The following is a 26,519-nucleotide window of genomic DNA, read 5'->3' on the forward strand; positions in this document are numbered from 1 at the left end:
TCTCTCTCTCTCTCCCTCTCTCTCAATCGCTGGTGGCATTCCTTGCGGAACGCATATGTGGAAATATACCACCAAAAGACCAACTCCGAAGCGATGTACAAATACCAATACCAGACGCCATCTCGGCGCGGGAGATCATTGGAATATCACGATACGAGTTTGGATGTAGATTGCCTGGTAAGTCCATCATTTTTAACATTTTCTTCTTCTTCCAATGTCTGTTTTTGGGGGCGCACGAGAATATATGGTTGACGATTTGCCCATTACAATGTGACTATATATACAGGCTAAATCGAAACGTATAATAAAACCGGTATGTCTACTCGTTGATACACGTTCGGAGCGCTTCGGAGCGATGGTAGTGATCTACATGTTACCAAATAAGCCAACAAGAACTGATCGAACCACACCTCGATATGAAATGGGCGAAAATAAAGCGAAATATTTTCTTTCTTTTTTCTTCTTCACTTCAGACAAGCAAATAATACAGATATCAATCTTTCGTTCTTCTACTTTCATTCAAATGTATGTAACTATTCTCCCGCATTGAAACATATATCTCAGACTGTCTCACAGTCTGAAGGTAATTATACGCAACGCCATTTTGCGTCGTACTTTGTGCTTTATTTGCCTATTATATGAATATTTTGCGTCATTGCTATGATGATTTTCCTCTGTTGATGCATTCAGATCTGTTCTAAATTGTAAACAGAATGTATTTAACTTTGCCATAGAAATGAGCACGCCATAAGCACGATTTCAGACTGTCGCGTAATCCGAAGATAATTATAGCAATGCCATTTTGCGTCGTAGTTTGTGCTTTATATGAATGTTTTGCGTCATTGAAGTGATTTTTACTCTTTTGATGCATCCAGATCTGTTCGAAATTGTTTTAAAAAGATGAGCACGCCAGTATATTACGACGGAAAATGATAAGCATGATTTGCACCGTATGACAAAGAGTATCGTGACTTATGAGTTTATTTACTCATTACTCACAATACTCATAAGTCATAATACTCATTGCCATACGGTGCAGATCATGCTCATAATAATAGTATTTGATATATTACAAACATGATATACTTGATTCGGCTTACAATAAAATCTATTATTCAGAGAATGAAGTGTATTTATATTTTTTAGTGGCAACGAGGAGATAACAATATGAAGACATAATTTAATATAAAAAAAACTTACATATAGGATTTGCATGAACTGTTTGGTGATAATGATGATGGGTTGCCTGTAATGTGGTTATCAAGGAATGGAAATATATATATATATATATATATTACAATATAGGCCTAGTATAATATTTCATTTCATAAAACTAAAAAAGCATTCATAAAGTCATGGTAGTTGAATATGTTATTTTACAGTACATAAAAACAAAGCAACGTTGAATGAAACATTGGAAATGATGAAGGAATGAATATACATTATGCCTGTTTAGTTAAGAGATGACTAAAATTACATTTATTTTGTTGATACAAAGATTTGAATAATGTAATATTTTCACGTTCAGGGTCGTTCCTAACACACATTTACTATTACATTGTAAAGTCCTAGTAACAGAAGCGTCGTTAAAGTAGCATGGTGTTTAGTATGGGATGGGGAAGGGGGATATTAGTCAACTCAAAATTTCAACAACAAAAAATCTTTAAAATGTTACACTGTGAACATACAATCACTTTTTTTTTTAATCCAAAGACAACAAATAGAGAGTGAAAAGTTGAATAATTCACAACGGAAAAAAAAAATCGGTCCGTCAGAAAAATGAAATTTCGTATTATTTAGTTTATTGTGGATAAGGTTGATTATGGCAGAAAATCACGGAATGACTCATAAAGTTTAGCTACACGTCATTATGGGCATTTCTCTGAATATTTAACAGGTACTTCCAAAGTGAATTTATTACAATCTAAGGACATGAGATCATAGTTTTATTTCCTCATCTTTCCGACCTTCGCAATCCTGTCTCGTTTTTTCCTTTGAATGTCTGTTATATTCTACAATTCTCTCTCTATTTTGCTGAAAACCTATTAAAATAAACATGCCACAAATTTGTTTGCAATAGCCCAAACCAACAAATTGAACATTAGTTAATGATGTAATAATGGTAATTAAATATGTAGCTTAATGTGCTTTTATTGAGATTGAGCACCTATCTCCCCCAGGTAGGGATGCTGGATGGCCCACCTATCCCGATTTTCATGGCTTTAGCCCAGCTGCATGCACTCATATGCCAAGTCGCTTAAAGCATTCGAGGAATAACTCCCTACCTTGAACCAATTTACTACACTACACTTAGGCGAAGTGTGGTGAATGTAGATTAACATATTGCCGTATGACACGTGTACCGCGACTGAAACAGTAGTAGTAGTAGTAGTAGTAGTAGTAGTAGAAGTAGTAAAGTAGTAGTAGTAGAAGTAGTAAAGTAGTAGTAGTAGTAGTAGTAGTAGAAGTAGTAGTAGTTGTAGTAGTAGTAGTAGTAGTAGAAGTAGTAGTAGTAGTAGTAGTAGTAAAGTAGTAGTAGTAGAAGTAGTAGTAAAGTAGTAGTAAAGTAGTAGTAGTAGTAGTTGTAGTTGTAGTACAGTCAAACCTGCTTTAGTGACCACCTGTCTACAAAGACCACCTGTCTACAAAGGCCACTTTTTGTGTTTCCCTTGGGTCGCTGTAGACAGGTTTGACTGTAGTAGTAAAGTAGTAGTAGTAGTAGTAGTAGAAGTAGTAAAGTAGTAGTAGTAGTAGTAGTAGTAAAGTAGTAGTAGTAGTAGTAGTAGAAGTAGTAGTAAAGTAGTAGTAGTAGTAGTAGTAGTAGTAAAGTAGTAGTAGTAGTAGTAGTAGTAGTAGTAAAGTAGTAGTAGTAGTAGTGAAGTAGTAGTAGTAGTTGTAGTTGTAGTAAAGTAGTAGTAGTAGTAGTAGTAAAGTAGTAGTAGTAGTAGTAGTAGTAGTAGCAGTAGTAATATAGTAAGCTATAGCAGACGAAGTAGGAGAATAAGAAAAGGAGAAAGAATAGTAATTATTATTATGATGATGATAATAACATTGATAATAATGATAAAAATAATAATAGTTATGAAAATGTTGTTTACCCAGGGAAGCATCAACAGCTTCAATGTTGTTGTTCCTGAAAGTCCGTCAAATATATTTGCCCCAGATTTACACCTGGGTGGAGAGTGGCAAAAGAATGATTAATGTCTTGCCTAAAGACGTTAGTGTCGGGCTGAGGTTCGAACCCTTAATATCAGGAAACCTCCACAACATTAGGATGTTTAGGTTAGTAAGCGCGCGCCTGAAAAATGGCGACTGTCCGCAATACTTCCCAAATGGACAATCACAATTGAACAAAAGACCAATGACAAAGGGCTTGGGTAATTGGCCATGTGTACATGTACATTTATATTATGAAATTACGTATGCTCAGATGGCTTCAATGTACATGTTAAATTTAGAACGTAATGCTGTGAATACCATCTGGATGATTATTTTGTGCCAAACTTCGACGTCCATTAAGTTATAGTGGCAGATTGAACAGAAGTACTGAATATATGAAGTTCCGTCAGCTAATAATGAGGACGATGATAATAATGATTAGAATGATTATGTTAAAAGAAAAAGTAATACCGATAATGATAATGATACAAACAATAATAATAACTCAGAAAATATATAATAATAATATGTTTACTTCGCGAATTTTCCATGCGCGCGTATTCAGACACGTACATTTCGTGAACGTAGCATTTTACAAAACTCGAGTTATATGTTTCACTGTATACTCTAATAGAGTGTTCGAGTGGTATCTCTCACAGGCACTGAATATAAGGGACGTATGCCGTTCTCAGAATAATGACGTTCCATACAGTAATTGTTCAGAGTTGATTAAGCATGGTTCTCTATTGTGGTTGGTATTCATAAAAAAGAGGCCCGCAAAGGATGACCGATTCTCTATTACCAAAGAATCTCTCTTTATCCCGAGCGTAGCAGGGTGGGGAAAAGAAGAATGCCCCCCCCCCCCCCCCACACACACACACACATTTCAAGGACTGTAGACAGTAGAACTGCGGGCTACCTTGCTCTTCATAGCAGATATGGAGAATGTTTCACATTATCTTGTGTTGAATTGATTAAATATGTGTTTTATGTGTGTGCGTGTGTGCGTGTGTGTGTGTATATATGTGTGTGGGAGGTGTAGAGGGGTATCTTTCAACAAGTGGGGAACTTTATAAGCTACATATGTTATTTAAAGTTGATCCAGAAAATTCGGAATTTCTGAATTGTCATCGTCCGGACGATATTAAAGGGAAAGTCCACCCTGAAATTAAGTTAATTTTAATAGGAGTAGAAAAATGAGAGAAACAAGTCAGTGAAAGTTTGAGCAAATTCCGATTAAAAATAAGGAAGTTAGGATTTTTGAAGTTGTGATCAATCAAACACAAATTGGCAACTCTATGACGTATCATGCGAGCTCAACTTCCATTTGCTCAGTACTAAAAAAATCTAAAATTTTCATTTTCCCTCAAGAAAAATTTCAACCGTACATGCACCCTAAATATAATAATTGCAAATATGTTTCTATACTCCCCCTGCAAGGAACAAATATATATTCCATCATCAATAACGAAGAAAACATGATTTTATGGAATATTATGCACAAAGCAAATGAAGGAGAGCTCGTATAATAAGTCACAGAGTTGCCAATTTGTATTTGATTGATCACAACTTCAATAATTCATAACTTTCTTATTTTCATTCAGAATTTGCTCAAACTTTCACTCACCTGATTTTCTTATTATTCTGCCTCTATCGAAACAAACTTATTTTGGGGGTGGACTTTCCCTTTAAACACTTTTTACGTGTGCCGAGTAAATTACAGAGAATGAGGTTCATCAGATCTTTATTTGATTTATCCTATACAAAAGCACGTCATGTTCTCACTACTCCCTTTACACAAATTCATATCAATTACATGGTAAACACACATGAGTAAACATCTCTTTCACTATTTTTACTTGACATGCTTCAATGTTGTTTCGATCACATTCATAATGCAATAATTGAGCAAAGGAGTAGGACGTGCATGGGCATACACAGTACATGCAATGATACTATTGCAGTTTTATACCAAGGAGATTACAGGCGAGCGAATCACGCTTGTTTCTCAAATAAAGGAACAAAAGATTTTTTTTTCTCGTGATGACATGAAAATCAGCCATTTGTATCGGCTGCAACAAAGCCAGACCACTGACCATTTTTGAAAGGGGGGTCAGCGATTCTTTTCAACCGACCATAAGATGAGGGCATGCAAATACCGTAACACTTTCACGAGTAGTAGGTGTATATAGGCGTACACCTTTATACATGTATGTACAAGAAAGTCCTACTTATTCTCATAGGCCGGGGAAGAAAACGGGTGCGTTCAAAACCCTGTGAGTACTTGAAAATGATAGACCTTCACTGGATACTAATTTTATGTCCCATTTGCAGGCTTTAAAAAAGTTAAAAGGCTAAATTCCACCGGCATTTGAAAGATACTACTTTAGAACTCAAAAGGAAAGGGCTTGAAAATGTCTTTTTGTGGGAAAATAACGACCGTTAGTTGTCGCATCGATTTTAGGGATTGCAATCTTTCTGATTCTGATTTACATACCCTTGTACTGAATGGTGTACGTTTTGTGCGGCGCAAAGATTTCATCAGTTTAATTTTGGCCATTACAAGAAGTGGGTTATTGATGTAAACAAATGCTCATGTACCCTTTACAGCTCATTTCATGTATATATGTTATTACCAAAGAAAAAAAAGAAGTCAGTCAGTGACTCAATAGTGTATGACAGTGAAGTCTAGAACGTAAACGGATTTCTTTGCATAATTTGAATACTAGGACACTGATAACGTTTACATTTCGCAGATAGGACATACATGTACGTGACATATTCATAATTTCTGCAAAGTTCTACAGAATTTGATGTTGGCTGCAAATGGACAGTACCTTTAAGAGGTTATGTACACGTATCATCTCCGGTAGCGTAAAGAGTTTGTGAAGATTATACATCAGACGTAAATTGCAACCAAATATCTGTTGGGATCGAGTTGAATGTTGTACGAATAAAATAACTGAAGGCATTTCATTTTTTGGTATATTGGTATTATCAATCAAGTAAAGACATATCTTTCTTTTAATTCATTAATCATGCTTTATAGTTCTTTGATACTCCCATACTTGAATTAAGTTTGGGGTATCAAACACACATCACACACAAAGTGCTATTACAAAAAAAAAAAAGATTATTCGGATTACTTGTAATTCCCCCTTTTGCTCCCATACAGACTTTTTATTTTTTGAAAATGAAATAAGGTAATAGACTTTCATTTTTTTCTATTAGGTCAATTCATGTATAATTATAAAAATAATATGTTGCCATCTGCCTGTTTCTCAAGATTTTTTTTTTTTAAATACCCCAGTCCGTATTTACCCAACAAGACAATCGGGAGAATTTCATTTACTATATTGCGGACCCTCTTAGCATAAAATACATAATATATATATATATATATATATATATATATATATATATATATATATAAAGGCCCCAAATTGTGCTATTCTTTAAGTAAAAAATGCTCCATCGATTAATATTTTTAAGGAAAAACAAATCGAAATTGCTTTTATTACAATCTTATGAACCTCATTGAATTGTATCACCCAATTATTCTTTCGTTCTTTTTAAACTTTTTTAATTTTTTTTTAAAAACAAGGTTATTCTCTACCCGCTGACTCAAAATGTGATTTGTTATATTAGAGTGTGCCCTCTCATGCATATCTCCAGACTAATGCGCAAAGGTCCCTCCTCATCTTCTTCTGGACCCCTCATGCAGTTCATCCTTTTTGTATTATTATCTGTACCCCGATCTCTGAATTCTTTGCTGGCATTGTCTAATTCTTGTATTTTTACCGTGTTCTCCTATCTGTGTCATGTAAAGTACTCTCTTGTCCCGTTCTCGACACCGTTGGCATAATCTGTTTTCCTATTTCTAGTTCCTTTTTTAATTTAAATTTGTTAATTCAATTACTCATTTTTCCTTTCTATCATTTGAGTGGTCCACAATTGTACAAGCATTGCTTTTAAGTGGACCCCTCTGTTTTCAATATGTATTCCTTATTTTGTGTACACTGTAAACGATTATAATTGATTCGTAATGTTTTCTTGGAAACAGAAATAAAATTGAATTGCATTGAATTATTATATATGAACATTTTACGCCGGTATTATTTCAAATTACACATTTATTAATTTGTCTCTCCCCCATTCTTTATATCTTTCTTTTAATCATTTTCTTTTCTGTCTCTCTGTCTCCTTCTCAATTCTCTCTCCCTCTCTCGCTCTCCTCCTTCTTGTATCTGTCTCCACCATACAGTCCAGTATGCTGACCAGGAAAGCTCAGAGACTTCTATTTTGTATGTCAGTGGTAGCCGTTTTCATGCTCGTAGTCTACATACCTCTCATGATCAGACATGCTCACAGATCCACCACTCATAGCGTGTGTGGGAGTAAAGCCGATTGCGATCGGTAAGTACATGATAAATCTTTTAGACATCAATTATCTCAAATTATTTAGGCAAAGTCCTTTACTATATGCCTTACATTCAATTCATGCATATATCAAAACAAACTAGAGCAAATTTCGTTCCATTCAGAAAGAGAGTAAATGCCAACACTTAGGGCTCCGTTCAATCAAGGGCTTAATCAGGGCGTAATGAGTGATGTTTTAACCTGTTGAAACAGGGGTGCCCCAGGGCTCGATAATGGGACCGTTAGTAGTTAGCATCTTTTATCTTAATTTCAAACACATGTAAAAAGTATCTTTGTACGCTGACGAAACTGCCATCTTTTCAAAAGGGAGTAATTTTACTCATGTTCAACAAACATACAAAATAACCTAGATATGCATTGATAAAATGATTTACCATGAAATTTACCATCATGAAAAATTCTAGTAAAACTAAATCTGTGATTTACCCGATTATTTATTAGTAAATAACTGTGTATTATGTATATGTTTTTTTTAATTTGTTGTTGTTGTAATTGTTATCATATGTACTTGGTCACTTGACTACACTCTACAGTGCTACCTTGAAAAGCAAGCCTTGCGGCTTTGAAGGAACTACCCACTATTTTAAAGAAAACTGAATAAATAAATACATAAATAAATGCATAAAAAGCAGGTCTTGCGGCTCTGAAGGGACCACCCTGTATTCAAAAGAAAACTGAATAAATAAATGCTTAAAAAGCGGGTTATATTAATATGTATACTCTATTGGATCTTGGGTGTCATTATTAATTTTGCAGCAAGCTCACAATCTGAAAAGGCAATGCTCAGGAAAGCTTTGTAATAAACTGGTAGTATTAATGGGCACGTACCATCACAATGTACTTATACTACAAGTTAGCCCTAATGAATATAAGTGTACACGTGTAATACATGAAGTTGGTTCAATGTATGAGGAAATCAGTGTCTTGGAAAGTAAAGTGTAAAATAGTCACAAGATTTATAATTGACAGTGCATTTTCTCCATAATAATCCTATATGATAATAGCGTAAGGTTTGGGGGGGGGGGGGGGGGGGCTTTCGACGCCGTAAATTTTTCCTGTAGATGGAATGTCAATGCTTTGAAATAAACTTCATTTCGGTAACTGGTAGGTAGCTTCGGCCGTGACCATGACGAATTATTTGTCCAATACAAAAATTTGTGTAATGTTTGTCTTCTGTATGGCAAATATGCAGAGTCAATGAGCTCTAGCTTGTAAAATAGGCTCTTTGAATGTCTTTTATGCATATGCAAGCCCAATAATATTTGCAATTTATAGAGTATTACAAAAGTGACATGTGTTGCTATATACTCGCGGGTCAGTTGTGGGCCTAGCCACCCCCCCCCCCCCCCCACGACAAAAGTGTTAGCATTGAACCGGTCCGCGGTCAATCTCAGAATGACGCACTCCTTTATAGAAGAAGGTTTACGGAGTGAGGGAATTGTATGTCAAATGAGAGAAAATGATCACGAATATTTTGGGGGAAATACCATACAAATAAAAACATTTTACAAAGGGGTGTTTTAAAGCCCCACTGTACTACTGTCTTGTAGCTATACTTGCTCCCTCTATATCAAAAACAATGCCTAAGCGGTGCCCGTTGGTCCCCCATGATCCTCATTTTCTTAGGTTAATTGAGAGCTGAGTTGATGCGATAGCCACCTGTCAGTGACCACGCTGGGTGGTCTAATCCCTCCTGGCCAAACTAGTACAGACGGGCTTTAAGGAAATGTACACGTACTATTTTCTAGGGTGCATGTTTTTAATAAATGTACTGTGAAAATTGTTATGTATGTGTATCTATACATAATTATACCCCGTTAAAACACAATCCAATTTTCAGGAACCAAACTTGTGTTAGCGCTGGCATAGCTAGGGAGGTAAATGTTTTTCTTGAACGTTTAAATGCATTCACGAAATTCGGTTTCAGTTGAGGGCATGATATGTTATGGAAAAAATACAACTCAGTACCAAAGAATATTTTACTGATATATCATAGAGCTACAACAGGTCTAAACATAACAAAAACAATTACTGTATATTTTTTTTTTCCCCAAGCCATAAAATGGTAACAAAATTATTTGTTTACAGATATTGATGAAAATATCCCATTCAAATTAATTTTAGATGTCAAAAAGGCCTTTATTATAAAAAAATTAAAAAGATTGTTGTGTAAGTGCAAATTGTTTAAAGCCAAAAAGATTGAGGTTAGCATTTTTAGGTCAGAGGCAACAGGAGAAAAAAAATTAGCTTCCATGGGCTTTGTACCTTTGTATATACGCATAACTCGGTTCTGAGGTCACGATGCATGCCAGACTTGAATACGATATTCTGTCCCCGAAACCGAAAGAAAAGGGGAAAACATTGTCAATTTTTGCGCAGATCTGTTGCTGAATTACCATTACAAAGGGACTGGCTATACAATCGTCTTCACAACTCTATTGATATACTTTTATCAACCGTTACTAAAAAGCAAACATGCATTCTCAATAACAGAGTTCAACTTTGCAGCTGTCGAATATAGAGCTCTGATATCATATTGATTTGAATAGAAGATGGTATTAATAAACGTTAAATTTCCGTTTTCAGATTCAGATTAAGATTAATTTTATTGGTCCATTTGGAAATTCAGTTGTTGGCATTACATAAGCACATGAAAACTATACAATAGAACATACACAGTAGCAAATGTACAAAGACATATTCATATGGAAACACGGATATAAATCGTTTTTACATAATGGAATGATATAAGAAAATAGAATAAATAAATGGACTTCCAACACTATTGAAAACGTACGATTGCGTAGAATTTGGAAATATTATTGTTATTACATGTATCTTTTATTATTAATATTTTTTTCATTATTAATTATCATCATCATTATTATCATTATCATAATTATTAATGTTACTATTATTATTATTATTATTATTATCATCATCATTATCAACAGTATTCATTACATGTACAGAGCTGCCAACCAGTACGATTTTATGGTATTTCGTACGATTTTTCCTCAAATTTTTTTTTTTGTGTGTGTGGGTGTGTGTGTTTTTGTGCCAATTCAATGGCAATGGCAATTGGCCCATTCTGTCTTGTAAAGTATCCTACAAGCGTCTCACATCGGCAATTTGGGAACGTTCATTGGTGCATCGAACATATCAGTCATGACGAAATCACGCTTATTCAACCATTCGTCCATTAAAAAAATTCTTCCTTTATGTAGGAACTTATGCAAAATGGAACCCCCCCCCCCCAAAAAAAAAAAAAAAATAAATAAATAAAATAAATAAATAAATAAAAATTTAAAAAAATTAAAAAATAATAATAAAATAAATAAATAAAAAAATACGCATTTCCGCACTGAGATCAAAAAAAAGGGATTTTATTTTGAAAATAGGATTATTATTATTATATTTTTTTTTGGGGGGGGGGGGAGAATAATAGGATTTTTGTTCAGTTGAGGTTGGCAGCTCTGCATGTATCATTCTTTGTCACGGTTTTATAGCTGAATGCTTTTTTCTTTTATAATGAAATGCGGACGAGTGACGCAAATTTGTACCCACGAAGTTTCACTACTACATACATGTAGTAGCTGTCAATGATGTATCACGGTTGAAAGGCTTACCAAATACACCAAAGATTCATATTGATTTAATCGTAAGCACATGATTATTAGGTATCAACATTTCTAACTCCAGGGGGTGCATCTGTAAGAAGAAGAAGAAAAAACACCTCCATTAAAAGAATGCTTTGTCATAACGTATCACTGACAATGTTTTGTTATCGTAGTCTGTATTCTCAAAAGTAGGACAGTATTCCATTTTCTATTTTGAAAAGAATTGAGCGTAGAGATTATATTTTGGGGGTATAATTACGGGTTGGATTGACGTTTATGTTGCCTCAAAAGAACAATCTCGTAAATTTAATTCGTCAGGAAAATTTGCCGGGACCAGGATTCAAACCTGGGATATTGCAGCCACAACGAAACGAGTCCTTCCCTTACAAAAAAGTACCATGTTACCATGGTAACCATGTTTTTTGTCCAAATTACCATCCACAGTGGTAACCATGGTGATCATGGTACCAAACAATAAAATACATAGCTATGTTTATCATTGTTTAAAACCATAGTTACCATGGTGGATGATAATTTGGACAAAAAAAAACATGGTTACCATGGTACTTTTTTATAAGGGTGACCACTAGACAATGTCCTTATTGAAAGATAAAGTTGAGTTCTGGTCATGCAATTGTATTGTGAAAGGAACGGTGTGGAATCGATCAGAAAAAATTGATAGTGTAGCATATAAGTATTGGTGTGTAATGCAAGGTTCTGGAGTCATCAAAATCATAAGAAATTTGGCCCAGTCTTGGTAAAGTATAAAGAAAGGTGTATATGGGACTACTGTACGTATGGGGCATTTTGAAAGTTATTGTGTAATAGATTCCATACTTTAGCACGTCATATTTTAAAGACTGACAATAGAGTTGAATATTTGGTTAAAGTGGCACATGTACAACAGGGAATTAGCATTAAGCGTATTCAGTCCATGTCTACCGAAATAAATTTCAATCTGATTGCATAAACGGGATGGGGGCAAGACCGTGAACACATTTGGTACACCAGTGTAGATAGAACATAATCACGTCGATCCTCAGTTAATTGCCAAGATAGATTTGTCATCAGGTCAAGAATTTTTAAAAGATCATCATATTAGATAATAATGTATTTTTCATTCAATTCATTTATACGTGGGGAATCGTAGCGTACAAGCGAGAATTTATTTTCATTAAGGTTGCCTACACAGTCACTTACATGGTCCTATAGAGCCTAAACAATATTCTCCATACATTATAATTTAACCCCCTCCCACAATTTTTGTTTTTTTTTTTTTTTTGGGGGGGGGAGTTTTTCAATGTTTTCAGGAGAAGTTCCATCATGACAATTCTTTAAAGGAACGTGTGCTCCCCCCCCCCCCCCGAATAGAGGCCGTTTGGAGCCTTGTTTCTTTACTAACATAATATTATTCTATCTTTAATGCTTTGTACTTTTAGGAGAAGGGAGATTGACAGAAGAGAAGCAGTTAGATCTAAACTGATGCAACAATTCGACGTGAAGAAGTTTGACATAAGAGAAAACGAAACAGACGAGTAAGTATTTATAGTTCCGAAAATTATTGTCGAAGAAGGGGATTTTTTATCGTTCCAAGTAGTTTCAGTCATGCATTCCCAATGCTTAAGTATTACTATTTGTTATAGTGTATATCAATCTTATCCTGAGCTATCCAAGCCTGTAAGTGCAACGAGAGAATGAACCAGCAATATTAACTCAGGTTTCAAGGACAGCATTCCGGAATTCATTTCCTCTTGTAATACTTATACAGCCCTTAATGTGAAGAATGCCTCTTGAGTACTCCTTAGTTGCGAACTATACCGTAGACAATTGGGTGAAAAAGCGAAATCTCCAACAAATATTATCCTTGGGAAGAAGAATAAACGCCCCACAGTATTCATATTGATACCACAAAACAAACAAATTGAGTGTTTATAGCAACACACACAATGTTATCCTTTGTGGTTATTTTGAGACTGATTATTTTTCCAGCATCAATAATAAAGAGGGAAAAACTAGCTTTTACCCAGTAGGTTTAGATTGCGTGCTCGATCTTGTATCTACTGGGTGCAAGCCAAAACATTCCTGAAATTTCTCAAAGTTTCCAATATCATTCTGTATAAATATTTTCTTCTCTTCGCCCAGACCATGTCATTTTACTACAAATGTATTCACGTCGCAATGTATACACTAAATACTCGAGTATTTTGTCAATATAAAACACAAACGAATTGGAAGAAAGTAAATATAACTTTGAACTGAAATGAATCGAATTGATAATGAAAATAATCGCTATAACGTATGCACAATACAGATACAAGGAGTTACAATACGATGGATATGCATGATGTTGGTCCTTTATTGACTTTGATTTCAAGAATAAACTGATTTTTTTTTTCCCCCAACAGGATTCATCTTTTTACAAAGAAATTATGGCATTTTCGACGGGCCGAGGCTGAAAGAGTATACCTTTATCAGAGAATATTAACATCTGAATGGACAATGAACAAAAGAAATCTACGACGAATGAGGTAAAATCTTGATATATATTTTAGTTCCTCATTCCCACTCCCTGTCAATGTTCAAAACACTCAATCCACATATTGTGGTTTGGCTCAATAACTTTTGATTCAAAGCCTTAAAAATATAGAACATTTGCATGAGTAGAAAAGGCAATTGCATGACCACATACTATAACGTTTTATGCCAGGAAATTTAAATAGGAAAATAAGCTTTAAAATCCTTAGACTGGCAACATGTTGAGACGTTAAAAATCATTGTTTTTCGATCAAAGATGACCCTTTTTACCAACTTTTCGACAGAGTTTCTACCCACGCATAGGCCCGAATTCACAAAGAGAGATTTGTCGACAAACCGAGGTTTATGTACTCATATGACGCGTTTTGACGCGTTTTTTTACAAACCTGGTTTGTAAAAAAACAAAAGGAGGTTTGTCGAAACAAAAGGAGGTTTGTCGACAAACCTCCTTTGTGAATTCGGGCCATTCGGGCCATATTGTTTTCAGAGACATTTTATTTTGGTCGGACAGTGTAAAAATACAAGCAAAACATTGTTGCCAATTTAAAGAACGACCTGTGACCATTTCAACCCTTAGAATAAGCCATGTCCTGAATAATGTATTTGAATCGCAATCCAGCTGATCCATCTACCATAGACATGATTGGGACTCATTTTTTTCTCTCAGACGTCACCATCGGAAAAATACCAACCAGTACCATTTTCATTTTCATTTTTCATTTTTCATTTTCTCTCTGCTCATATTTCATCTTCGTGGCTAAATAACATAGTTCCTGTTTCCGGGAATAAGTTGAATGCTAATGTTGAGTGGGGGGGGGGGGGGGGGGGGGGGGGGGAGTTGATTTTATTGTCCATGATTTTCATATAAAATAAAAAAACGAAAAATTACGTGGCATTTTTACAAGCAATCTTCCGTACATAGGGTGCCAACGCACCAGCGACTATTTCTCTGTTTTCCTGTTGGGTCCCTCCACAATATGTATTTCTATTCCACTCTGTTTCAATTTGCTTTTATAACGTCAGAGTCATTACAATTCCTTAATGGTGTTGCCGGTTTGCCTCATCAATTTTTATTACCTACTCACACACTCTTGATTATTTATTATTGTTTTGAAATAAATTAAATTATGAACTAATGGACTCGCGATCGCATAAAAAAAAGGAAAACAAAATATACAATTTATTTTTTCGTTGCGCTTGTAATGGAAACAGGCATATTGCGCATCTGAAATGGAATAATGATTAAAGGGAAAGTCCACCCCCAAAATAAGTTTGTTTCGATAGAGGCAGAATAATAAGAAAATCAGGTGATTGAAAGTTTGAGCAAATTCTGAATGAAAAAAGAAAGTTATGAATTATTGAAGTTGTGATCAATCAAATACAATTTGGCAACTCTGTGACTTATTATACGAGCTCTCCTTCATTTGCTTTGTGCATAATATTCCATAAAATCATGTTTTCTTCGTTATTGATGACGGAATATATGTTTGTTCCTTGCAGGGGGAGTATAGAAACATATTTGCAATTATTATATTTAGGGTGCATGTATGGTTGAAATTTTTCTTGAGGGAAAATGAAAATTTTAGATTTTTTTAGTACTGAGCAAATGGAAGTTGAGCTCGCATGATACGTCATAGAGTTGCCAATTTGTGTTTGATTGATCACAACTTCAAAAATCCTAACTTCCTTATTTTTAATCGGAATTTGCTCAAACTTTCACTGACTTGTTTCTCTCATTTTTCTACTCCTATTAAAACAAACTTATTTTGGGGGTGGACTTTCCCTTTAAAGTCAATTGAAAGAGGTAAAGAGAGAGAGAGAGAGAGAGAGAAAACAGTGATACCACAAATAGCAGTAATAATATTATTGTTGTATTGTTTGGTTAATATTAAATTGCAAACCTGATTTTGGCATGGTAACGGGAGCAACGGCAGCGAAATATTCGTCGTGCACAAAATAATGCCTGGCAAAAAATAATTTTCTTGCTGAATTCAGTTCAAAATACTGAAGAGTTGAGCATATTATCATATTGAAACATGAGCAGAATTGTCTACAGTGGAAGAAAACCAAAGGTGTGGAAATGTTTTCACGCTTCATCTGAACAGCTCTTTTCAAGGATAGCGCTCGAGACAAATCTCAAGGATGTCTCTCCAGCACCTGGAGGAGAGAAAAGGGGAATCCCCATCTGCTTCCCGGGTCAAACGGCGCAAAACAGCTGCGCAGACACAAGGCCCTTATTTATTGTGATGTAATGTTGATTGAACATGGCGAATTGTTCGTAATTGAATCTTTGATACTATTTCAACTGTGTATATTACGAGCAGTAGTAAAGTTTAACTAATTTGAGCTGGCGGATAAACCGGCACTATAAAGATATAGAAAAAACCCTTCTTCTTCTTCTTCTTCTTCTTCTTCTTCTTCTCCTCCTCCTTTCATTCTTCTTCTCCTTCCTCTTACTTTCATTCTTCTTTTTCTCCTTTTTCTTCTTCTTCATCTTCTTTTTCTTCTCATCCTTCTTCTTCATTTGCTTATTTTTCTCCATCTCATCACTTGTTATTCATTTTTTTTATCATTATTATTATTACCACCAATTAATACTATCATTATAATCAACATTATCATTTTTATTATTCTTATCAATTATCTTCATATATACTCATCATTTTAAAGATTTGAAAGATGAACCATATTTGATAAATATTATATCTTATTTTCCATCTATAGTAACGAGCTTATATTTGATACGCGTTATATCTTTTTTTTTCATCTATAGTTACGAGCTTCGGAATCATTCAAATATTGACGCAGCGGATTTTGTGATATCACAAACCAGTAGCGCATCGAACTCGACTTTGGATTATTATATCTTTCCTAAGGCGTTGGTTAAAACCGACAGTTATTATCGCTACCACATGAACGATGGCCTTTTCGGAAAATTACCAGAGGTGAGTAATCACACTATTTATGTTTTGTTTCAGAATGTTTTGTTTTCCACATTTGTTAAAGTCTTTATAACTGTTATATTGTTAATTTATTTATTCTAGTTGACGATGAACTTGTTGTTACTGTTCATGAATGTAATGTTTTGATGCAAGCGGAAAGAAATAAATAAATCTTAAATCTTGAATCTTGAATTACGCCATGCCTATCTTATGAACATAGCAGTCTGTTGCTTTGTGTTATGAGCTAACCATATTTATTTCGCTCATTGGTAGCGCTTAGTGATTCTAATAAGCGCTATTTAAAAACTGAGTATTATTATTATTATTATTATTATTTCATAAATAAATTTCAACTCAATTTAAGAAAGAGCCATCAACAATATCACATTGAGGTAAAACATGCCCCCCCCCCCCCCCCCACAAACAAACAACTTCTTCGATTCTTCATTTTTACCATGACACAAATATATACATAACGTGTGCATAGATTGTAATCGACCAATTCCATTTGAATTTGCCCTTGTATGTGTTGCGGTTACTGATGTTCAATCCCATTGTCTATTTCTGTGGGAACAGATGGCTTTATTAAAAAATGTATCCTGCCTTTCCATCTGGGCTCTCCGCATGTTGTTCAGAACAATATCTCGCGATTCCAAAATGACACAATAAAAAAAACGGGACACGTGATATTCGAGCCGCTGTATAGAAATTATCTTGGTGAATAACTGGTCTAAAAATTCGACATTGTCATGCAATTGCCGCATGCCGGAGACAATGGCAATCAAACATCTACATGTAGCAGCTGTGTTTTGGTTCAAATATTCTGTGATGGTTGAACTTGACTCCGTTTACCAGAGGAAAATTAAAACTGGTTTACGATGGTCAATATCTACAACGATTTCATTATTCTTTTATTTGTCCACGTATTGGCGCTACTCATGGAAATTATGCAAGATGGTTGGGTACACCTATTGCGTACATGTTATGTGAAAATGAAAACTTCAAGCCCCAATTATAGTATAACCGTGTTTGGTCTCATTTGGAATTCATCGTATACTGAGACGGCCATAAGTTGTGTACATATATGTTCCATAATGTGCACTGTATGTAGGACAGAAGTTGGCTGTGGCAGTATCTATTAACAACCAAAATGCTATTAGTGCGTCCCAGAAAAAAACGAAACCGAGAATTATCGATTTTTATCATAACTTAATTATTTGTAAAGCTTAGATGCCCCTCTTTCATTTGATGCAACTCGTATGATGCATATTTCACGCATGAGTGGTTAAAATCAATTTGAACAAAGAGAGCCAAAAAGTCGTTTGGCTGACGGTATCAGATTTTCAAAGAGAAATTCACATGTCTAGAAAGTTCATTTTCTGCCCTTTCATATGACACGTCAATCAGGAAAAATGAGCTAGAAAAATTCTGTTTGATGAAAGCAATGCTTGCATTTTCATATTTGTATTAAACGAATTCGTTTTCACTGGCTGCCTGCCGAAACAACTTACAGAGTTTACAAAAGAATTCAAGGTACTATGTCCCATTTTCAGGCCCCAAAAATGAAAAGGTTAAATTCCAAAGGCAATTGAAAGATAATACTAATTGAGACCTTCCCTAAACAAAATGGACATACATGACATATTAATAATTCCTGCAAAGTTCTACATAATTTGTTGTTGGCTGCAAAAGGGACATAGTATCTTACTCCGTTTGGTTGACAATTAGCCATGCATGAAGTCTTTCGTCTATGGATTATGTATTCTCATTTAGATCATCCTAAACCTCACAGTATCATACATTCTAGTTCTCATACAATGCATTATCAAAGCAATTACTTCGAAACCATTCAAACAGTTGTTTCACAATGTATTGTGTGCAATGCGTGGCATTTCCAGCAAGATTGGGTCGTCAAATCTTTTTTGTTATCATACCGAAACTTCATTTTATACCTCAATTATTATAAATTGCTTTCGAAAATTGCTTTCAGACCAGACCATTCACAGTGTCTTTCACAGACTGAGTGTATGATGTATGTATGTAATTTCCAGGCATAGATTCGGTCAACATCCTTACTTTCCTTTACTTTAATCCAGCGATGCTAAAGGACTATATGCCTGTTTATCGATCGAATATGTAGTCTCCAGTGGTTAAACATTATCCTTGTCTTCTCAAATTAAATAAGTGGGAAAGGGCCCCGCCCCCCCTCCCCAACTCAGTGTTATTTAGGGTACGCATATGCGCGTTTCCTCCTCTTGAAAACACCACCTAAGCCCGGTGTGTAAAGTCAATTTTGTGAATGTACGAGCCGGACTTTGGTGCGTGAAAAGTACCCCTTTTTACCAGACATTTTGGTAACACGCACGCGGTCATTCCGACCCCTAAGTGGGGGGGGGGGGGGGGGGGGGGGGGGGGGAGGGGGGGGGGGCAAACATGTGTGCAAACTTGCAATATCAAGTATCAGCTTATTAAGCTTATACAGGCTCATAGACAAGATCCTGGCTTTTAGACCAGTACTTGTCTAGTGTATTCTTAAAATAGTTTACATGTTTCAGCTTACATTTGATTTAAACAAAAGCCTCTTACGTAAAGTTTTTTCCAAATTGCTGCCCAGACCCTTCATACCATTTCTTTCACAAGGCAATTGCATGACCACTACACGCCTTATAATCTCGAAAGAAAGTTGTTTAGATCAATCTTGTCTTGGAATGGTATTAAAGGAAAATGGAATCATTGAACCGATGCTCGGACCAATAATCAGAAGTTGAATCGTGTAAGCTCTGTTTCCCTCAGCCACCGAAAAAAGGATAAAAACATTATAAAAGGTGGAAGGATCGTTACATAAGAGAGCTTAGGTATAGTACAACCATAGGTCCACTTAGTAGGTCCATGGGCATGGTACAATGGTATACATCCGTACCCACCTCTAAACCGACTCCAAACCGTCCGATTCTTGCGTCGAAATGCAATTTTTGTTTGGTCTGTTTTCGGTCTGGTGTCGGTCTCATTGGTAATAATAAGGGGTACTGTAAACATACAGAAGGTCTTCTGACGCCCGGGAACCTTCTGTTCTGCAAGGCCATCTTGCACGTGGTTTTTATAGGTCTTTCGAGACAAATATCAACTGAAAATCGTATGTGTAGGTTGCATAGCTACTTGAGAGAGAGAGAGAGAGATAGTTAGGTCTCCGGAAGTTGCTTCTGATTGGTCTGTCATGTTAATGAAGTTTCAAATAGTTCCCTCTCATAGAGATTGTACGTAGGAGAGAACTATGTGGAGCAACATGATTTAAACTTAGACCATGTGTCACTACTGTCTTTCTGAATACGCCATGGTAGGGCGTTGCAAGAAGGCGCAACGTATGTTTGGTGCCATTACACCCCCCCCCCCCCCCCCCCACAAAGAAGGATCCAGTGACGCATATAGGTGGGCGAAATGTCTGGGCGTCCTTTGTATATGATTAATCAAGTACGTCTGAATCTCCAAGCCTGAGTGCCTTTAAGATTAAACACAAAAAAGGTTATTAGCGACGCCTATTAAGTGGGCGAAAGGTCGTAAAATGTAAGATTTTGTTGTCGTCTTTTTATACACTTGCATGACAATACACTTTTGGAGCATATTTAAATAAGATTAGGTACCACTCAACTTTTACTTACACCTTTTTGATGGGTGGAAGAATAGTATTTTTTGGTGGGGGGGGGGGGTGGGAGGGAGGGATGCAGCGTTAACGTGTATTCGTGTTTGTCTGCATTGTCTTGTCCACGTTGTTTTGTCCTTTTTGTTATCGACCAAATCTAAGATTTCAGTATATCTAATGATAATCATTGTATCAATTTGCAATACTTGTTACAGGCTTGTATCAGACCAAGTAAATATGCGTTTGATGTCCGCTTATATTTCATAATCAATACATATAAAGGGACACCAAATGGCCAATATGTGGACTTTTACTTTTACGAAGTATCGAGTCACACCGTCGTGCATGCCATCGTCCCGTATTTGTGGTCGAGAAGACCGCCCACAACACCGCTACAAAATTCATGATAATTATACATAATAAAATAATAGAGGGTTCTTGTTTAGCGCTCATATGTCAGACTCGACATTCCTGGCGCTCCACAATTATCTTTAGGGAAGGAAAAATAGAAAAATGTCGGGGAGATAAAGCGGGGGAGAGAGAAAGAGAGAGAGAGGGAGGGAGCGAGAGAGAGAGAGAGAGGGGGGAGAGAGAGGGAGAGAGAGAGCAGAGAGAATAGGGGAAACAACTCAAATTTTGACTTACTCCTACTCACATCTATCTCGATGACATTTTCTCTCATATGACATCCATCTCGCCAAATGATATGTGGTGGAAAGGGGGGGGGGGGGAGGGGCTTTCCCGCCACATATCATTTGGCGAACCTCACACTTCGTTTGTGGACTAACAAACAAGATCACAAAGGCAAAAAACACGTCCATTGTAATGCCTATAAAAAGTCATGTTTAGGTTATGCATGTCACTGTCTTGTTCACACATTTTTTCAAAACTTGGTACACATGTACATAGTATATTGGTGAAGCCTCTTGATTCTAATACGAGGCATCCTGGGTTCGGTCTTTGCCCGGTGTTTGCATACTTGGACCAGGTTTGCCCCACACTTTGTCCCGCTTGACATAGGTGCTTTACTGGGCACATGATAAGCTGGGGCAGAAAAAAATGGCCCGCAGGAAGAGCAATAATTATACTGCTGGGTAAATATATGAACATAATTTTAGTCAGTTATTATCATCATGAATGAGGTGACACCCCTTATCACCACTGCTTCTCCTCACCTCACACGACACCCCTAACGCCCCACACCCTTCTCCTTACCCACCCAACTTCTCTGATGAGTACGACTTTTTGACTCTTCCTCAATACAGATATCACCATTCAGGGAAAAGTTATACGATAGATGCAGTGTAGTAGGTAATAGTGGAATATTACTCGACAGCCAGTGCGGTGACGATATAGACAAATCGGATTTTACATTTAGGTAAGTAAACTTCGATATGTCTTCTGCATACGGGTGAAAAAATTTGTTATCATGGGCTACTCTTGATTTGTTTAGATTTTGCACTTTTAATCGCAGCAAATTACAAAAATCCTATTTTTCCCTCCACGAAACCTTTCTCCAATTTTACTGAAGAGGGCGTTTTTTAAAGTTTTTTTTAAATTTTATTAAGAAATTAAATAAATTTCATCTACTGTACATGTATTAAGCATAGGAGTCAGAAATTGCCTCTAATTCTTCTCCTTAAAACGCTAATTTGTCAAGTTGTATTCCTATTTCCACAATCATACTTCTGACAAACTTGTGGTTTCTTTTTAAATACATAACCCTACACAGGCGCGGATCCAGGATTTCTTAGGGGAGGGGGCCCAACTTTTTTTTTTTTTGCTCCCGAAAATTTGAAAATCGCGCCGGCCGAAAAGTCGCTCAGTGGGGGGGGGGGGGGGGGGGGGGGGTACAGAGCACAATTTTTTTTTTTTTTTTTTTTTTTTTTTGCTCCCGAAAATTTGAAAAACGCGCCGGCCAAAAATTCGCTCAGTGGGGGGGGGGGGGGGGGGGGGGGGGGGGGGGGGGGGGGGGGGGGTTGGTGAGCACTTTTTTTTTTTTGTTCTTCAAAAAAATTTCAATTTGCACCCCCCCCCCCCCTTGAGCGCCAGGGGGGGGGGGGGGCCAACCCCCCAAAAAGGTAAAAATCACGTGATTTTACATGATTTTTTTTCTCAAGGGGGGGGGGGATCCGCCACTAACCCTACATTTTAAACATGTTTTACCCATATCTAAAAGACTCGGGAGCTCTCGGGAAATGCAAGGAAGTGGAAGAAATCCTACCACGTGTATTATAGTTTAGCTTTCGACTACCACTCACATTGCATTAGTGAGCACTGTTTTGACAAATACTGCAACTCATTCTATCATTTCTTTATCACAGATGCAATATAGCTCCCATTGCACCATTCAGAAAAGATGCAGGCTCGAAAAGTAATCTCACAACCATGAACCCAAGTATTTTCCACAAAAGGTAAGAAAGAAATCCAATGAATTGCTTATATTTTAGCATAAACGACTTCTGTTCAGCATTGCAGTGCATGGATAACACATGGCTTTGGCTGTTAACCCGCAATTCATCACGCAGCAGACATAATTTATCAAGAGATTTAAAAATCATAAATGTACATGCAACCTGTTTTAGATAGATATAGGAGCGTAAATAAATAGAATGTACATAAATTGAGTCTGGCATTTGAATTCATACTACAATAGCTGTTAGAGGTACACAGTTAAAAATTTAGTGAACATGTTGTTTAAAAGTTTAAACAACTGTTGATTAACGGGTGACCTGATCTAAGAGTTGTTTAAAATGTTAAGCAACTCGAGTTGTTTAAAGTTTAAACACTTAGTTGATCAACATTTTGAACAACTTGTTTAAAATCACAATTTAAACAACTGGTGTTGTTTAAAGACGGTTGTTTAAAACGGAGCTGTTGTTCAGTGGGGGTTGTTTACACCAACTGGGTTGTTTAAAGAAAGTTGTTTAAAAAGGAGCTGTTGTTCAGTGGGGGTTGTTTACACCAACTGGGTTGTTTAAAGAAAGTTGTTTAAAAAAGGAGCTGTTGTTAAATAATAATAATAATATTGGATTCTTATATAGCGCACGTATCGACCTTGCAAGGTCCTCAAGGCGCTCCAACATTACCCGGCTATGCTAGGCTGCCATAGGACATTAGTTCCGCGGCGGGACTCGAACCGTGGACCTTGTGATCGACAGTCCGGCGACGTTTCCACTCATCCACGACACGTCTACAGCTTGGTTGGCCATGATTTGAAACAAATCTTTTAGCCAACGCGCACTTTACTGGCACGTGACACATGACGTCATATGTAAACAACACTGTCTAAAAGCTCTCGTATAGTAAATAAAGCAGTCATTAAATTTTAAACAGCGAATGTTTAACAAAATACTTTCGTTTCGAGCAACATTGTTTACAATTTGTTCAACTGTTGTTTAAGATAGTGTACAACTGTAAGTGAACATCACTTTTTTAAGCAGCGTTTTTACTGTGTAGTTTCAGAGATAATGTTCAAATATTTTTTGTGAATTATATCCTTTTTTAAAATAAATGTTGAAACGAAAAGATAAAAAGATAGTATTTGAAAAATAAGTGAAAATAGATTTGATAATCTACTATTTCAACGCGAAAATTATTTATTACATTACTCACTTTTTTCAAAACCATGACACGCCAAAGTTACCCTATCATCCAATATCCGCTGTTTGTTTCATTGTTCTTCTTCACGCCTCAACTATGCATAGAATATTTTAAATGTATATATTTTGTTTTTACTGATCTCGATCTTTTTACACTCAGGTTCGGAGAACTCAAAAACAACTCAAGATATGTACGACTTTCTAGGGAACGTCACAGAATACAACGGCTACATCTGGCTACCTTGCTTTGCTGCGTACCATCTCAACGAGATATGCCTCAAAGCATTCCATAACTTCAACATCAGCAGTCCCACCGCCGTGCTCGCCAATCCAGATCATTTCGTGAAGATTCTGAACTTCTGGCGAGAGCGGAACCACACCAAACTCCTGTCGTCGGGTAAGATAATAATAATATGGATATTTATATAGCGCCGGTATCCACCAGGTTCTAACGCTCATGGCACTTTACACACATTACCCTGTTTATAGCCGCGCTGCCAAAGTAACTAGATAATTTTCTTAAATATTTTTTTTATAAATCCCTCTTCAAAAATGAACTGTGCATCTCAAACTTAAAACTGTTATTTAAAGCTTGCCAAAGGTCTTTCCGACATGGGATCATTAATGTACATTTAACAACTTAATTATTCATAACTCTTGTAGAATTGGATGTTTTTGTGTTTTTACGACACTCATCAATGAAAGGTGGACAGGTTGAAATAGGGCATTTGTTGAATACTTTAAATGTAAGCTTTAATGTGTCACCTTTTTGAAAATTTACACAACTTTGTAAGAGTGTAGGTGCGATAGCTCAGTCGGTGGAGCAGTGGTCTCGTAATCCGGTGACCCAGGTTCGAAACCAAGGCGATGCGCTAGTGCCCTTTGGTAAGGCATTAATCCTCATTATCAGGTCCCTCGGAGAGGACCTAAAGCAGTCAGCCGTCTGGTTGCTTACTTAAAAGCATTATAATGCCTTTCTTGGCAATCAGGTAAAATAACCATCACCACCATTCATTCAGTGTGAATAATTTAGTGTTACAACTATATGTAATAAAGCTTCTTTCGGAATTTGCATATACATCACGCGAATGCAACAGGGTGTGAGAGTATTGGTTTTCATAAAGATGAGATCATGAACTAATCTACATCATGGCGTATAAAGGTACTATAAGGACTGCGTAAAATGCGTTGTCTGAGGATATGATTATGTAATTCTTGATGGTGGCTTTTTGTATGGGCGCTGTTATCTTAAATTTGTCTCACACAACTCAAATGGTGTGTCTGAAGACTACTTTTTCAGAATCATGTGTCTACTAAATTCAACGGAATGTCCGACTTCTTTCTTTTCACAATGACAAATACCTACACCAGCTTTCTGCATAATTCACCGTGCATGATGTCTGATTGCTGCTTTTTCTTTTCTCATCACGACAGGTTTTTACATCACCCACGTAGCCTTACAGATGTGCAAGGAGGTCCATCTCTACGGCTTCTGGCCTTTCCCTGTCAGCGTCAGCGAGGACAAACTCAAGGAACAACCTTGCCACTACTTCAACGATGAACCCTTCACTCGATCTCACAACATGGACGACGAGTTTCGACTCCTCTTCCAGATGCACCAGCATGGCGTACTCAAGATGCACGTAGGGAAATGCGGGAGTGACGCATCCAAAGACCGACGAAAAGGTTCCGAAGAGATTCTGGAGGTGCCCAAAGATAGGACGAAAAGTGACGCGTTGTTACGTCAAGAAATCTTGAGTAAGACGTAAATGGTGTTCTAGGGTTTGCCGTTTAAAGGACTACCAGCCTTTCTACAATAATTTATGTGGATGGAATGGTATATAAATGGTGCATATAGTAGGGTAAATGATGGTCAGGAGCAGGAAGACTAGACCGAAAGATTCATCAGTTTTGCGCCCAAACCCTTCTCACCAATGATGGCCGACAACAGAAGATTCGAAGACTTTGGTCCCTTCGATCAGCAGCATGAGCATGGGTGGTCTACATTGCATCGAAGAACACATGTTCCTGTTTTAAAAATAATTTTTGTTTCTTCACCCACAGTAGGGCATTTTATTGAATAATATTGCATTATACATATGTCTTCATAACACCAGCTATTGATTGATAGTAACAATAACTGGATGCAACATCGAACATGGAAATAATAATAATAGATATTAATAATATTTAATTGTTATATAGCGCTTAATAAAAATGTCTCTAAGTGCTTTACAAATATACTATTACCCCGGTCATTGGATTCAGTGCTTGCCCACTCCCCGGGGAGCATTCCAGCCAGGCGTTACATGACGCTCAAAAACTGTTTGACCAACAATGACGGTCGCATCCTACGGGGTACCCATTTAACACCTGGGTGGAGAGTAGCAATTGCAGGTTAATATATGACACATACTGTGTATATTCCACTGACTGTACACTCACATCTGTTCAATAAAAAGATTGAAAGAGGACTTAAGGTAAGATGCCATTACTGTACATCACAGTGCCAGCCAGCATCCACCGACCACACTCCAAAACCCAACAATCCAGAACAATAGATCCGGGGGGGGGGGGGGGTGTT

The 26,519-nt window shown here is 36.6% G+C and overlaps 1 protein-coding gene across 1 annotated transcript; it reads left to right on the forward strand.

Moving 5' to 3' along the window:
- On the forward strand, nucleotides 1-26,143 carry LOC115928653 (sia-alpha-2,3-Gal-beta-1,4-GlcNAc-R:alpha 2,8-sialyltransferase-like). Its single transcript, XM_030996293.1, is given in 10 exon segments — nucleotides 1-177; nucleotides 7,424-7,575; nucleotides 12,659-12,754; nucleotides 13,625-13,747; nucleotides 16,528-16,699; nucleotides 21,599-21,711; nucleotides 22,658-22,747; nucleotides 24,096-24,108; nucleotides 24,110-24,332; nucleotides 25,370-26,143. Coding segments are annotated over 10 exon segments (1,401 nt in total). The 5' UTR covers nucleotides 1-93; the 3' UTR covers nucleotides 25,705-26,143.
- Nucleotides 26,144-26,519: the final 376 nt, after the last annotated feature.

The sequence above is a fragment of the Strongylocentrotus purpuratus genome, unplaced genomic scaffold (assembly GCF_000002235.5).
Source record: "Strongylocentrotus purpuratus isolate Spur 01 unplaced genomic scaffold, Spur_5.0 spur5_scaffold_3, whole genome shotgun sequence".
In the NCBI taxonomy this organism is placed as follows: Eukaryota; Metazoa; Echinodermata; class Echinoidea; order Camarodonta; family Strongylocentrotidae; genus Strongylocentrotus; species Strongylocentrotus purpuratus.